We start from the raw sequence: 16,788 nt of genomic DNA on the forward strand, positions 1-16,788 counted from the left end.
TCCATTATCCATCCATCCATCCACCCATCCATCTATCCATCCATCCATCCATCCGTCTGTCCATCCATCCGTCCGTCCGTCCGTCCATCCATCCATCCATCCATCCAGCTATCTATCCATCTACCTGTCTGTCTGTCCGTTCATCCGTCCGTCCATCCGTCCACCCATCCATCCATCCATCCATCTTTAAGCCATTCATCTATCCATCCATCATCCACCCATCCATCCAACCACCACCCATCCATCTCTACTACCTGTTTTCCACTAGAGGGTACTGTTGTAAAGGACAGTTCTGGATCGTTCAAAAGTTCAACCGCTTTCTGTGTGCACGGTGCCAGGCATGTACAACATGAAGCAATTATAACACACATTCTCCCCATTTGTTCTTCCTCGTATTTGTATTTGTGGATGAAATAGTTAGTGTGGACAAAGGAGTGTACATGAAAAAAATAAGCATGATACATAACATCAGCGTAACATCTTATTTGTGTGTATATTCTCCAAAACTTGCTTTTTTTTTTAAAAATCACTGTTAGAGTGGCTCATATGTATATTGAAAATGTAACTCATTAACTGTCAATAAGGACAACAGACGTCCAAATATATCAAATAGGAAGAACAAAATGTGAAATCTTCTGTGTAAAAATGTTCTGTTGAGAATGAATTATCCACATGGCCCCAAATATAAACAGATAAGCATCTGGCAGCCACCTTTGCCATTGACAATGGCAGTTTTTTTTCCTTCTAACTCTTCTTAAGGGACAAAAAGCTACCTTGGATAAAAACAAACGTTTTTTTTCATAAATTTATTATCTAAGCATTTCATCATCTTCAGTAACAATGTACATTGTCAGTTTGCCCTTTATTTGGATTACAGATGTTCTTTGGAGGACAATACAACAGTTCACATTTTGTCCGTGATTCTCATGAATATGATAATTGCAGGGTCAGCGTAGTACCAGTAAACTTTATACAAGTCAAAACAAGTCTGTTATATTTATATGTATTTAAAATGTTGCAGTGTAAATCCCTCTTGGGTTTATATGCAAAAATAATCATGAAAAAATGTGTTTTTATGATCATTTCTAGTGAAAATATCTGGAATTATACTTTGAATATTTAGTGTTTGGCTAGTTTTAAAATGGCATAAGTTTGTTGATCCGAAGGATAACGATTACCATCCTGGGGAGGTATGAACGTTGCCTCTCGATGCCGAGACGATATAAACATGCCGTGGGATGTCGTTGAGGTCATCAGTCAGCTGCAATGGAAAGTCAATTCATAAAATAAATAATACTTTGGATCATATTTAAAAAGTTGTGTTTTTTAAAGACATTTTTGATCAATCCCATCTTCCATTGAAAATACAGTGGTACATCGATATACGAGTTTAATTCGTTCCGGGACTGAGCTCGTATGTCGATTTACTTGTAACTCAAATGAACATTTCCCATAGAAATGAACTAAAAACAAATTAATTCGTTCCAACCCTCTGAAAAAACAACCAAAATAGGATATTGGATTGGAAAAACATTTTTATTTATTCTAATTCGCCATCTATTAACAAAGTAACAAATAAGAAGTGGTTTAATAGTACTAAAATGTGTTTAACGTTACTAAAATTAGACAGATTTCGCGGAGGGGAGAGAGACGGACAGAGAGAGGGGGGTGGGACTTTTTGCACGGCAGCGCGCTCGTAACATAACATCAATAACTTTAAATGAACTTGGATTACGTTGCCGACACACTCAAAAATTAGTTCAATCTAACCTTGCACTAAACTTAATTCTAATTTTGTTTTAAATTTCTATACCTTTCCTCTCCCGGCTCTATTGGCCCCGCCTCCACCCTGACTTTCAGATATTCAATTCAATTCAATTCAATTTATTTGGCAATAAAAAAAGCACTAGGCTAAGGGCCATGTAACAAGACACAAGAAATGTGCAACAAACGCGGTGTAGTCACTGGTTCACGGCCAAGAAGTCATCCAGAGCCCGCTTGAACTGGGCGACCGTCGGCTTCTCGACCACACCCTGCGGAAGCCGGTTCCAAGGACCGGCGATGCGCACTGAAAAAGCCGCCTTCCGCCGATTCAACCGGAACCCGCGAGGGTACAGCTTCCACGGATGACCCCTCAGACCACGATCAGGTGCGGGCGTGAAGAAGAGGTCGCGGGGCACGCTGTAGATGCCGTGGAGGATGTTGTAGGCCAGTATTAGGTCCCCTCGCAGACGCCTAGCCTCAAGGGTCGGCAGGTTGAGTTGCTGGCATCTTTCCTCGTAGGACAATAGCCTGAGGCCGCGGACCATCCTCGTTGCAAGCCTCTGGACCCGCTCCAGATGCTGGATGTCCTTGGCGAGGTACGGTGATGCGGCTTGGATCCCATACTCGAGAATGGGCCTCACCAGGGAAACATACAACGGAAGGAAGATGTCTGCTGTGATGACGGCAAAGGACCGGAACATTAGGAACAGAACTCCGCGAGCTTTGTTGGCTGCTTGGATGCATTGGGCCGTTGGTTTGAACGTGTCGTCGACAATGATGCCCAGATCTTTGCACCGTTGAGTTCGTTCCAGTTCCAGGCGTCCCGGTTCAAAGTCAAGAGGTGAATCAGGAGGAGCCCCAATAGCCAGATGACTGCATTTCGTGATATTGAGCCGCAGGTCCCACAGGTTCGACCAACTCCACACATGATGAAGGCACCTACGCAGGTCCTCGTAGTCGCTCCGGGGAGCAACGAGCTTCACATCATCGGCGAAGAGGAGAACCCGCTGGGAGATGTGCTCTGGCAGGTCGTTTACAAACACCACGAACAGCAGTGGTCCAAGAACGGAGCCTTGGGGGACACCGCTGGGGGCGTTGTGAGTCTCTGAAAGTATGCCATTGACTTGTACTTGAAAGGTGCGGCCAGCCAAAAACGCATCAATCCACCTCACGACCGCTGGGTGAATCGCATACGCTTCCAACTTGCGGAGTAGCAAGCGATGGTTGACCGAGTCAAACGCCTTGGCGAAGTCCAGGAAGACCAGGTCGGCAATTTGTCGATCGTCCATTAATTGAGTGACCCATTCTTCCATCATCAGCAAGTTGGTGAGGCAGGATCTGTTGGACACGAATCCATGCTGACTATCGGAGATCGCCGCTGTGATCTGGAGATGGGCCATCATGGACGTTTTGATAATTGATTCTAACATTTTGCAGATTACTGAAGTGAGGGAGACCGGTCGGTAATTCAACGGGTCCTCTCGGTCTCCTTTCTTGTAGATAGGGCAGATGACGGCCCGTCTCCAGTCTTCGGGGACTTCACCTGATTGCAGGGACAGTGTGAAGAGATGTGCCAGGGGAAGTGCTATGGTCGGAGCGAGTGCCTGGAGGACCCTCGGGTGAATACCATCCGGACCATGGCTTTTAGTGGCGTCCAGACACATCAAGGCTCGGTAGACTTCAGGAGGTGTAATGGCAACTGCAGGCATTGGGGGAACATCCCGAGCAAATGGGGGTGCTGGTCGCCCATCATCGGCTTTGTAAATGCCTGCGAACACCCTAGCAAAAAGAGAGCTTTGCCCCTCTGCATCCGTGACACCGACTCCATCAGCCTCCCTGAGTTTAACCACTTGATTGTGCAGACGTTTGTTGGCTTGAACATGGGCGAAGAAGCGCTTGGGGTTTGCACGAGATGACTGCGCCAACCTCAGCTCATACTTGCTCCGCTCTTGCCTTTCAGTGAACACTGCCCTATTTCGTTGCTGCTTATAGACCTCATATGCAGCTGCCGTGCCTCGTTCCTGGAATTCGCGCCAAGCAACGTCTCTGAGAGTCCGTTCCCGCTTCACCTTTTGCGTCGCCCAGGGTTTGTGCTTCTGGTGCCGTGGGATCGACAATGGTACTGAGCGCTCAGTCACCCGGAGTATGGATTGTTTCAACAATGCCCACAGCTCGCCGACTGAAGTGATCTCCATGAAGGAAGCCCAGTCAACAGCCTCGGAAGCCTCCTCCAGTGCGTGATGATTCAGGGTAGCAAACCTTCTCTTCGGAAGCATCACGCTCTGTAAGGCCGGAATTGTTGCGTGCCAGTTGAACTTGAGCACCGCATGGTCAGACATGGAGAGCGGCGGGAGGATGATGAGAGACGATACCGACGACGGGTAGCACGTGAGTACCAGGTCCAGAAGAGACGGGCGTTGGTTACTGCGGAAGCGTGTCGGAGCTGCAACATGCTGTGTTAAAAAGCAGTTATCAACTGTGTCGAGGAGTGCCTGGTCGAACCGGTCGGCTGATGAGCAGACGACATCGCTCCAGTCTATTGATGGTGCGTTGAAGTCGCCAACAATAAGGCAGTCCTGGTGTGATGAGACCGAGCGAATTGCACTGATTACGTGGTTGTCGTCTTCGGCGGTAGCTTGCGGAGATCGGTAGACTCCCAAGATAGGCAGACAGACTCCGCCCACAGTTATATTGCATCGCACAACCTCAAAGAAGTCGGTCTGTTGAGCAGCAGGAGGGAGAGGACAAAGGGAGGGCTTTAGCTCGCCCTTAGCATAGATGATAACTCCACCACCACGTCTGTCACGCCTGTCGCACCGGAAGGGGATGTAGCCCATCAGGTTTATCTCAGCGTCGTGCACTTCAGAGCTTAGCCAAGTTTCAGTAATGACGATCATATCAGGCTTGAGTCCTGATACAATACTGAAGAGGTCACTGAACTTGGCGATCAAACTGCACGCGTTGGTGTAGATGATGACTAGGGGTGGACCACCGCCATCCCTTGTTCCCTCACCGTCCCCCAGTTGTTTTGAGTCTCTGTGGTCACCTTCAGTGGCGGGTGGATGTAGCTTGTCAGGGCTAGTTGGCCGTTGCGGATGCACAGACCTCTTTCGCCCTTCTGCCGCCTTGCTGCCAGCTCTGCTACAAGGTTGCGCCAACGAATCCTCTCCCTCAAAGAGTACTCCTTCCGAAAATCCAGTTCGAGATCAGGCCATTGGATTTTCTTGGCGCTTGTTAAGAAGGTCTCGACTTCAGATGGAGTGCCAAGAGTCATCTTTAATGGACGGGGGCGCGCGTCAGCAGAGGATGGTGGCTCGCGTCCAAGCCTCACCGATCTTCCGAGTGAGAGAGATGCCCCGGGTGCCAGTGTCTCCAGGACCGACTTGATACAATATATGGCCAACTCGCGATCTTTCATCGCGCTGCCCACAGCTGGGAGTCCGGGCGACTCGGGAACACCATAGATTATCACACTCCTCTCGCGTTCCGACACTGCCTCTTTACTGGATCTCACGAAAGCAGTTGAATTTGCAGGGGCTTGAGTTTCAGGCTCACAGCTTTGCCTACCGATGACATCACTGCCACCTGCGGTGTCTAGGCAGGCTGACACGTAGTCATCGTCATGATCTGGCGCCTCGCCAGCGCTAAGCTCCGCGGCTGAAGATTGCTTCGGGGCCTGTTTGGTCTTTTTTGCCTTCCTTTTCTTTATTGGACTATGGCAATTTGCTGTCTGTTCCGCACCCGTGCAGGGGGCAACGGGCAGACTCTGCGGTGTGGCTATACAAACAGAGCTCGCCTTTGATATCTCATCCAGCCTGATGTGTATCTCTGAGATAGCTTGCTGCAGCTGGTCATACTTTTTCTGGAGATCTACAAAGCGATCCTCCCAGGGACTGCACTTACATGAGCAGGTAGGTGCAGCAGATGAACTTGGAGGTCTGTTATTTTTAGATCTTGTAGTCGCGGGCATTTGGAAGTTGAAAGGTCCGTTACGTAGGAGCGGAAAACTTTTGCTAACAAGCTAATGCTACCAAGCTCATGCACGCACAATCAACTCTAAAGCTGATTGTTGAAGTTGTGATCTAAAGCTCAGTAATCAAAAAAGCTTCGCGATGGCGTGGCAGCAATAGTAGTCCAACTCACTAGCTTTTCCCGGCTGATTTTGATGAAATGTCGACAAGAGCTCAAGTGACAGCTCACTCTGACAGCTGACATATCATTTGATGTGACATGAAATTGTAGATTTAACAATTATTTTTCAGGGTTTTCCAAGATGATAAAGCGTAGGAAACAGAAATTTAGACATGACCGGTTTGTTAAAAAAAAAGTTTTACAACAACCTATTGAGGGTTGTTTGTTTTTGTATTCCTTTCAAAATATTCCGAAAACAATGCACACAAATGTCCTCACAGTAGGATGATGCATGACCACTTGCCAACGAGAAGTAGTATATACTCCTCATATTAGCGATCGATCCGCCATTCGCACTGTCTAACGTAAAAAAAAACACTGAAAAAAATGCTCGCAGAGACATTACAAGAGGGAGTTGCGACCAGAGAGACATTACATGAGGGAGTTGCGGGGAGAGAGATGTTGCCCATGATGTTCTTATGAGCAGCCGCTCGCGTCTGTAATATGCTCGTATATCAAAATTTGTCTCGTATCTCAAGATAAATATTTCCCCGAAATTTTACTCGTATCTCAAATTGCTCGTATGTCGGGGCACTCATATGTCGAGGTACCACTGTATCAAAATGTAGACACCTCCAGATAATTACATGGTGCTGTTTCTATATATACATCGTATTTTCACGACTATAAGGCGCACCGCATTATAAGGCGCACCCTCAATGAATGACACATTTTAATTTTTTTCCATATATAAAGCACACTGGATTAAAAGACGCCCTGTCAAATTTGGAGAAAATTTAAGACTTTTAAGTGCGCCTTAAGGTCGTGAAAATACGGTAGTTTTAGTGATTTAGTTCTATTTTGTTGGACGTAAATGAGTAAATTACATTCAAGAAAGTCACATAAAAAGGGCATTAGTCACTTGAACAAAAGTAAATGCAAGTCGTTACTTTCCGTCCCTTTTTGTATGCAGTTTGATTTTAGTCAGTGTCAATGAATCAAAGCTTTTAAACCATCAGACTGACCTTCTTTGCGCAGGAAACACTTCCACAGACAGAAGCAGAGGGCCAGCACCAGCAGAGCTGCCACCGTAGTCACTGAGATGAGAATGGCTAACGCCGTCCCAACTAAAAAGACACAACACTCTCTTTCAGTGCCCATGACGGCGCCAGACGATGGAAAAATCGTCGCCAGCCCCTCCTAGTTCAAACGGATCATTCGCTTATCACTATCAACGGTAGCTAATGCGAAAACAGCAACTTCCAACTAACTTTTGGTGTTCATGGACACTGCGATGGGCGCTTCGAGGCCCTTGTGGTGCACCAGACACTTGACGGATACGTCCTTCAGCAATCCGGACCGTAGGGTGAGCGTGCTGATCACCAGCGTGGTGCCGTCTTCCTGCGGCAGCGTGGTAGTGACGGGCGGGCCCATCGTGCGATTGTCGCGCTCCACGTTCCACGCCATTTCTACCGGGGGCCGCGCCACGGCGCTGCAGTTGGCCTCGATCACGCCGGCTGACGTGCTCTTGTAGCTTACTTGAGGTTTGGGTAGCGCTGGTGGAAATATGAAGAGATGACCAAATGAAAAGATGTAGCATTCTTAACAAAGCTTACAAAGGAGCGGGAGTACCCAAAAATAAACATTTGGACAAATCTTAATAGGTTCTCAAATGTTACGGTTGATGGCTAAGGACACAGGTGTCAAAGTGGCGGCCCGGGGGCCAAATCTGGCCCGCTGCATCATTTTGTGCGGCCCGAGAAAGTAAATCATGAGTGTTGACTTTCTGTTTTAGGATCAAATTCAAATGATGATAGATGTACATTACATTTCTTGATTTTCCCCTTTTTAAAAACAATCACTGCAATTGTTTCATCCATTTTTTTTCTTTTGTGTTTTTTGTTCAAAAAGCGTTTTGTAAAATCTAAAAATAAATATACAAATATTTTCTGTTTTCCACTTGAATATTGAACATAATTTAAAAAAATATTCTGTTTCCATTTGAAATGAAAAACATGATTAAAAGAAATTTTCCAATACTAAGAAATACAAGCTCAAATAAAAATTGCTTCAGATCTAAAAAAAACTGACTATTTAGGTGTTTTAATCCAATTTAAAAAAAAATTGGAATATTAGATCTAAAATGGTCCGGCCCACATGAAATGGCATTGACGTTAAATGCGGCCTGCGAGCCAGCCCGAGTTTGACACCCTTGGCTAAGGATATATTTTTTAAATTCCTTTTTTTAAAACAATTTAATTTATGGGGCTGCCTGGTGACTGAGCATCTTAGTTCTAAGATCGAGGGTTTAATCCCAGGTTCTGACCTTCCTGTGTGGAGTTTGCAATTTCTCACTGGGCTTCCGTGGGTTTTCTCCGCATGCATGGTAGGCTTGTTGAACACTCTAAATTGCCCCTAGGTATGAAGGTACACGGTCGATTGGTCGCCGGTCTTTTGGTCGCCGATCTTTTGGTGGCCGGTCTTTTGGTCGCCCGGAAGGTAAGTGATAAATACCATTTAAATATTTGCTCAAATTCCCTAAATACAAACTGCGAATTACTATTTAGTCATACTTAATGCCCTAGCTAAAGAAAAGCTCCAAATTTCCCGGACTTTTATTGTTTTTTGTTGGAGAACTTGTTAAGACCCTGACTGACGTAGCTTCTTAAAGGGACAACGCATGTACATACAAACTCTTATACAATCACACGTCGGCTCAGTGATACTGCTCATGGCCATTGTTGGCTTTTATTGATGTGTAGACCGTGTTGTTTTACCTTGTTTTGTCGCCGGTCTTTTGGTCGTCGGTCTTTTGGTCGGTCGCCCGTTGTCGCGGTCGGGGCGACCAAAAGACCGCGACCAAAAGACCGGTGACCAAAAGACCGGCGACCAAAAGACCGGCGACCAATCGACCGCACACGAGGTATGAGTGTGTGCTTCCCTTATGCCCTCTGTATCTGTCTTCTTTCAGTGTTCACTCTTGTTCAACATTAATTCATTCCATCATCGTCTCCCATCAGACGGCTTTGAATTAAAATAAATACAATTTGAAACAAGTTGAAATAAATCAAAATTAATATATTTAATGACATATGTAACGATTATTTTTGGTTTGTAAATTTTTCATTTAATTTTGGCACTCCGGGGTTCTCCCATATAATAAATATTTACAAGTGTTACTACTAGTAATGTGCTTGTAAGATGATCCTAAAGGAAAAAAAGTGAAAGGTCATGCTCCCATAGCAAGTTGAAGTATGCGAATTCCACAAGATCCATAAGAAAATCTGTGTCTGTTTTCAATTTGCCGTACCGAGACGGACCGCTGGACTGCAAGGTTTGTATTGGCAGTGAGGGTCCCGCCATGTTCTCCACTCGCCCTCATTCAAAGTTCAAATGGATTGGACATCCAGCACTGTCAGTTGTGTTAACAAGGAAGTGGTTCATTATTAATGTACTATATCCATTTACCTCAATGAATAGATTACTTTTCTTTGTCAACTAGTAAACACGATTAGGTGTTTGCAGTCCTCACACTGTTTTAAGTGAAACATGTAATTTATGTGTCTGTACATGATTCTGAAGGGTGAAAACAATCCAAATGCTAATTGCAGTTCAGCTAGAAACACCTACTGTACAGTAGAGTGGTGTTCCCAACAAAAGCACATGTGTTTTACTGGAGTAGCGAGCAAGCAGATCGGAGACAAAGCACACAGGCGCACCACTGTGTGCTGACAACACTGACAACAGTCATGCTCGCCAACGAAGGCTCTGCAGTACTTACAAAAGAAGCCAGGGAGATAAGATCAACATTCTTGCTTAAGCCCCAGACATGTCCGAGGTTTGCAAAGCAAAGCTCCCCACCTTTACAATTATATCATTTATTTCTCTTCATTTTTTCGGCATGCGGCACATCTCATACGCTTTGTGCAATTCACATGGTTCCTACTTCAAAACGTTCCAAAAAATTTAAGCGAAGATTCAATTTCACCCAAAGTATTCATGGTTGTGAGAAGAAGAAAAAAATCCAAAACCAATAGGTGACCCCAAAATTGACAGAAAGTAACCCACGTATACCCTAAAATTAACAGCAATTCATTCATTTCCTAAACCGCTTATCCTGGCAAGGGACGTGGGTGGTGCTGGAACCTATCCCAGCTAACTATGTGCACCAGGTGGATGTCATCCTGAAATGGTGGCCAGCCAATCGCGTGACCGGACGTTTGGTCGCCGGACGTTTGGTCGCCCGGGTGAATATAATTTTGAGAGCTGGTTTCAACAATAGATATTTATATATTAAACTCTCTCTCTCATGAATATAATTTTGAGAGATGGTTTCAACAGTAAACTCTCTGTCATGTTGTCAAACGTCCGGCGACCAAACGTCCGGGCGACCAAACGTCCGGGCGACCAAACGTCCGGGCGACCAAACGTCCGGCGACCAAACGTCCGAGTACCGCCAATCGCAGGGGACAAGGAGACGGACAACCATTCACGCACACACCCATACCTAGGGGCAATTTAGAGTGATCAACCAGCCTACCCTGCATGTTTTTGGGATGTAGGAGGAAACCGGAGTACCTGGAGGAAACCCACGCAAGCCCAGGGAGAATATGCAAAGTCCACACAGTGAGGATCAACCTGGGATCAAACCTTCCCCACCAGAACTGTGAGGCTGAAATGCTGACTACTACCACCGGGCCGCCTAACATTAAAAAAATAATTATATATTAACAATAAGAACCATTAAATAATAAAATTTATTTATTTATATATATATATATATATATATATATATATATATATATATATATATATATATATATATATATATATATATATAAATATATATATATATAAAAATCAAAGACAAACTGACAATGAAATAACAAAAAAAAAACAGCCGACCACTCATTCATTTTCACTTTAAACGTGCCCCCAAAAAACTTAACTTGTTTATTATTGTTCATTACTATTATTAAATTGTGACGATAACTGCAAAAAAGTACAAATAATCCGATTAATTGGCGAATTAGGTCATTTATTGTTAGTTGCGGCTCTACTCACCATAGGTTGAAAGGCATACGGTGGAGCTCTTGGGCCCGTCCACCCACGTGGCGTACACGCACGTGTAGCATCCCTCGTCCCGGATGGCCACGGGATGTATGGTGAGCGTGCTGACCGACAGCGAGGCGCTCAGCCAAACCCTTCCCTGGTAGGCGGCTTCTATCATGGGGTCACCCTTGTCGGCATAGGTGGCCACGTCCGAGGAGAGCGCGCTTGGTGCCTCCGCGAATTTCCAGGTGACCTGCTGCACCTTCTCAGGCAGGCCGTAAGAGCATGACAGGGTCGCCGCTTTCCCGTTTAACGCTGTTTTGTTGCCGTTGGAGGTCACCGATGCTGGGGACACACAGTATTATATGTAGAGGAATAATAATCACAGCATAATGAATAGTATTATCATTAAAAAAGTCTTCTTTTATTGAGAGCATATGGGTTCATGTAGAAATTATCCAAAAACACCTAATTGAAGCGAATGTATTTCCCTTATGCTTTTGATGTTGTTAAATGTAATATATAATATAATAATATTTAATAAATATATTTATATATAATATAATAAATATAATAATATAAAAATATAATATAATATATATATTAATATAAAAATATAATATATAATATAATAAATTAAAAATACAAATACAGTGACAATCCACAAATTTTGTAAGAAAAAATAAAGAGGAATGTAAATTAAAAAATAAAGACAAACTGACAATGAGGAATGTGTTAATTAGGCTTTTGAAATGAAATAAAAATACAATGAAAATATAACATGTAAAAAAAATTATGAGTGTACTCATTAATTGGGCTTTGCAATTAGAATGTAAAAAATACATTTAAAATTCATTCATTATCCGAACCGCTTATCCTAACAAAGGTGGCAGGGGGTGCTGGAGCCTATCACAGCTAACTATGGGCACCAGGCGAATTGGTGGCCAGCCAATCGCAGGGTAAAATGACATGGACAATCATTCACGCTCACACTCATAAATGTTGGAAATTTAGAGTGTTCCCACCAGCCTAACATGCATGTTTTGGGATGTGGGAGGAAACCGGAGTACCGTGGGAAAAAAACACAGAGAACATGCTAACGCCACACAGTGAGGATCAAACTGGGATCGAACTCTCGACCCCCGAACTGTGAGGCCATAATAAAAAATACTCAAATCTTTTAAAAATTAAACATGGCCCTTGAGCAACAAACCTTGGTCCCCATGCTCTCTAAAATCAACTTTATTATGTTTTTTTTGTATGAACAGTACATGATGTGTGTCCAATGAAAAGTCCAAAGCTGTACAATATAAGAAGATTCAATTTGATTGAGTTGATGTTAGTAAAATCCAATTATATAATTAATACATCGACAAACGCAATCATGTGGCAAACTCTTTCCTCTAACGCACATGTGTCAAAGTGGCGACCCGGGGGCCAAATCTGGCCCGCCGCATCATTTTGTGTGGCCCGGGAAAGTAAATCATGAGTGCCGACTCTCTGTTTTAGGATCAAATTAAAATGAAGAGTATAGATGTATATTAAATTTCCTGATTTACCCCCTTTTAAATCAATAATTGTAATTTTTTAAATAAATTTTTCTGTGTTTTTAGTTCAAAAATAATTTTGTAAAATCTAAAAATATATTTTAAAAAAGCTAAAATAAACATTGTTTTAGATCTATAAAAAACTGAATATTCAGGGCTTTCAATCCAGTTCTTTAAATCAATTTATTAAAAAAAAAATCTAAATATTATATCTAAAATGGTCCGGCCCACGTGAAATCAAGTTGACGTTAAAGCTCTAACGTCAACTGCGAAGCTATGATTGCTCTCAACAAGTTTCCTCGAATGTGCACGCTGTTAGTGTTTTTGTCCATTAATCTCCACACTAACTTTTGCACCACTTTTACCTGACTCGTTATATATTCCCCCACGTTGAATTACTGTAACATATCTCAATCTCGGCACCTCTGCAGTGGGAGAGGTTACAGTGCAAATATTTGAAAAATAAGCCAAAACAGACACCGTATGATCCACAGCTGTTTCTCCTTAGCGGGTTCAGCTCTGTTCTTTATCAGTAAGTACTGTATTTTACGGAGTATAAGTCGCAGTTTTTTTTAATAGAGGGTGTGACTTGTTTGAAATTATTCATAGACTATTAAAATATAAAATTATCTGATATCATGCTTACTTGCTGCACCTTGAAGTGAACATTTAAATCAGTCCATTTTTGTAGTTGTACCGCATTTTGAGATGCATTACTCTCAAAGGAATGTGGCACGACTCCTGCAGGGCACGACTCCCAGCGAAGACTCACAACAGAAATTAGACGACGAGAAGCGGACGGAAATTGAAACGTCGGTTTCCTGTCTATGTGCCTGTAACTCATTGGGAGCTCCAAAAGGGAATTTGTCCATGTGTTTTCGATTTACATTCCAAGGGTACATACCATTTCTGGCCCCGTTTATTTATTTAGACAAACAAAAGAATGTGTTTGAATTCTATTAAACACACATGAAGAAAATGAGCCCTGCAATTAGCTGGGTTTTCTGAAATGAAAAGGGAATTGTACCTACGCTCTGTTGATGGTGATAGATGTCTAATCCATTTCAACTGTGAGAGTTGGCATTAAAAGTCTAGCACTGTCACTGGCGGCCATTGACTTCAATGTTTATCTATCCCCCTTTTTAACGAGAATTCATTCTCTGACCGACCATGTTGAAATGAATTGGACATTTACTAGTAAGAAACCTATTCTCAGCATAAGGATGAAAAGAGCCATATGATTGGATGTCTGTCGTAAATAGCACTGAAAGAGTTAACATTTGCCGTCATCCACAGCTATAGATGTTCAATGCCAGAATCAATGGCAGAATCAATGCCAGTTTTTTTAACATATAAATGTATGTACACATATGTGCATGCGTATGTGTATATATAAATATATATGTTTATATATATATGTATATATATATATATAAATAAGTAAGCGTGTCTCTGAAGTATATATATATATATGTATTTATATATATATATGTATATATATATATATATATATATATATATATATATATATATATATATATATATATATATATAAATAAATAACCGTGTCTCTGAAGTATATATATATATATACTTCAGAGACACGCTTATTTATTTATATATTTATTCATGTATTTATTTATTAACTTACTTATTACCTATCTATTTATGTCTAAAATGCCTTTCCTATTCCTGCATCCTCACCCTCTTGCTACTGTGACAACGAAATTTCCCGAATACGGGATGAATAAAGTTATCCAATCCAATCCAATCCAAATTAGTATTGTTTCTATAGTTGTAAATTAACATTTTTGTACTCTTTTTATTATTGTTTGTTTTTATTTGCTTCTTTTTAAATTGGGAACATGACGGATATATGGTTAAAATGTCTGTCTCACATTTCTGCGATCAAGGGTTCAATTCTGAGTTCCGGCCTTTCTGAATGGTTTCCATGGTAACCCAATGCCTGCATCTTTTTTTTTCCGGGTAGTTAAATAAGATTTTCGGAGTGTTTTTTTTTTATCTCATTGTGTCCTGCGATTGGCGGGCCAGCAAATTCAAGGTCTTCCCCACCTACTGCTCACAGCTATCTGGGATAGGCACCTGCAACCCTTGTGAGGATAATCGGTACAGAAAGCGGATGAATGGAAATTAGGTGGGTCTTTTAAACTCAGCTGCTGTAGTCAGTGATAGCCATTGAAACCATTTTGGATGAATCATTCAATTCCTCACAGTTTAAATGGATTGGACTCCAATTGCAATAGTGGCAGTGACTGGTCTTAAAGCAAAACTCACAAGTGACAGTCAGGCAGGTGCGTCCCTGTTTGGCTCCGGATTGGAGCATGTCAAAGACGCAGAGGTAGCATCCTTCGTCCCTGAAGCTCACTCTCTGGATGGTGACGGAGTAGGTGTCTTTGGAGGACGGCGTGAGCTCCACGTGCTGCTGGCCGCTCACGCTGTCTTTGTTGCCCGGCTGGTAGCTAAGCAGCGTGCGGTTGTTGACGTCCAGCCAGTGCACGTGTTTGACGGTGTCGCCTCGGTCCTTGGCCAGGGCACATGTCAATGTGAAGGGCTTGCCCACGCTGGCCTGCACTCGCTCAGGTGCTGTTACCTTCCCTTGAACACACATAAACATCTGCACCTTAATACATTGGAATACAGTGGGAGAAACAGTATATAATTTAATAAAAATGTTTATTTATTTGAATTGGAGGGGCGAATGAACATTTATGTGGATTGGACGTTTAGTACCATCAATCGTGTTGATACATGAACTTTCACTCCCACTTTAACCACTTAGTGCAGGGGTGTCAAACTCGGGTTGGTTCGCGGGCCGCATTAACGTCAACTCCATTTCATGTGGGCCGGACCATTTTAGATCTAATATTTAGATTTTTTTTAAATTGGATTAAAAGAACTGGATCAAAAGCCCTAAATAGTCAGTTTTTATAGATCTAAAGCAATGTTTATTTGAGCTTTTTTTTCTTAGTACTGGAAAATGTATTTTAATCATGTTTTTTTATTTCAAATGGAAACAAAATATATTTTTTAATTCTGTTCAATATTAAAGTTGAAAACAGAAAATATCTATATATTTATTTTTAGATCTTACAAAATGCGCTTTGAACTAAAAACACAAAAAAATGGGATTAAAAAATTGCAATGATTGATTTTAAAATGGGGAAAATCAGGAAATGTAATGTACATCTATAATCATTTGAATTTGATCCTAAAACAGAAAGTCTTCACTCATGATTTACTTTCTCGGGCCCCACAAAATGATGCAGCGGGCCACATTTGGCCCCCGGGCCGCCACTTTGACACCGTGACTTAGTGCAAGAATTTATACATTTAACAAATATACATCAAAAGCATAAGGAAAATACATTCGTGAAAAATAATAATGGTAATAATACTATCAAATTTAGATGTAAAATATCACTAAATATAAAACATTCATATTCCACTAACGTGAAAAAAATGTAAGGTAGAATCTTCGGTCCACTTTAATATTTTTTAAATTTACTTATGTATTCCTTTCCTGGTCCATATATATATATATATTTGTTGAATAAAAAAAGAAAGCATCAAAAGGTAAAATTATTTGGGCAGCTGATGTATAAAATATGAAATTTACAAAAACAAAATAAATGTTATTTTTTTTAATATTCATTATATTATTATATATATAATCGATTTACCTTGTAGTTTTGCCACCAGCAGAAGGAACAAACACACCTGCAGATCTTTTCTGCAGGATGGCCAGATCATCATTTTTAACTTCATGATTGCTCATCTAACAGGGAAGACTGAAAAAAAGCTTCAATATATAAATGTCCATTTTTTCTCCAAATATATAAAAAAAGAAATGCTTAGAATGGCCAGTTGAAAGATACTTTGTGTTAGGAATATTAGTGAGTCTCGTTAAAAGTTGACCGAAAACTATATACATGGTAAAAGAATAAAGTGTGTAGTGTAAGCATTAAAAAGAAGCCACTCACCTCTTTTAGCGTCTTTTTTCGCATGTAGAGCTGATTTTCTAACATGGCACAGAGTACAAGAGGAGGCGTTTTTTCTCGACTGAGTGTTTTCAATTGTGAGGGTAAATTGTTGGGCAAAAGAGTGAAGCTCCACATAGCAGTGAGGTGGAGTTGGTAGATGGCAGACGTCTATATACGTATATTCATAGTACTTTAGACTGTGAACTCGAGCACCCTCTGCTGGTCTAAGCTCAACATTTGCATAAACCTTTTCAATTTAGTAGCAAAGAAACCAAATTATAATGGTTAAACTG

At 41.9% G+C, this 16,788-nt stretch overlaps 1 protein-coding gene across 1 annotated transcript; it reads right to left on the minus strand.

The window, feature by feature from the left end:
- Positions 1–535: 535 nt before the first annotated feature.
- On the minus strand, positions 536–16,622 carry LOC144087116 (OX-2 membrane glycoprotein). The gene is made up of 7 exons (XM_077617440.1): positions 16,496–16,622; positions 16,196–16,303; positions 14,790–15,110; positions 10,960–11,292; positions 7,167–7,451; positions 6,921–7,022; positions 536–1,261 (listed from the first exon to the last, which is right to left on the minus strand). The coding sequence occupies exons 2-7, from the start codon at positions 16,278–16,280 to the stop codon at positions 1,254–1,256; spliced, it is 1,134 nt and encodes a 377-aa protein (XP_077473566.1). The 5' UTR covers positions 16,281–16,303; positions 16,496–16,622; the 3' UTR covers positions 536–1,253.
- Between the last annotated feature and the right edge of the window lie 166 nt (positions 16,623–16,788).

The sequence above is a fragment of the Stigmatopora argus genome, chromosome 13, assembly GCF_051989625.1.
Source record: "Stigmatopora argus isolate UIUO_Sarg chromosome 13, RoL_Sarg_1.0, whole genome shotgun sequence".
NCBI classification, from domain to species: Eukaryota; Metazoa; Chordata; class Actinopteri; order Syngnathiformes; family Syngnathidae; genus Stigmatopora; species Stigmatopora argus.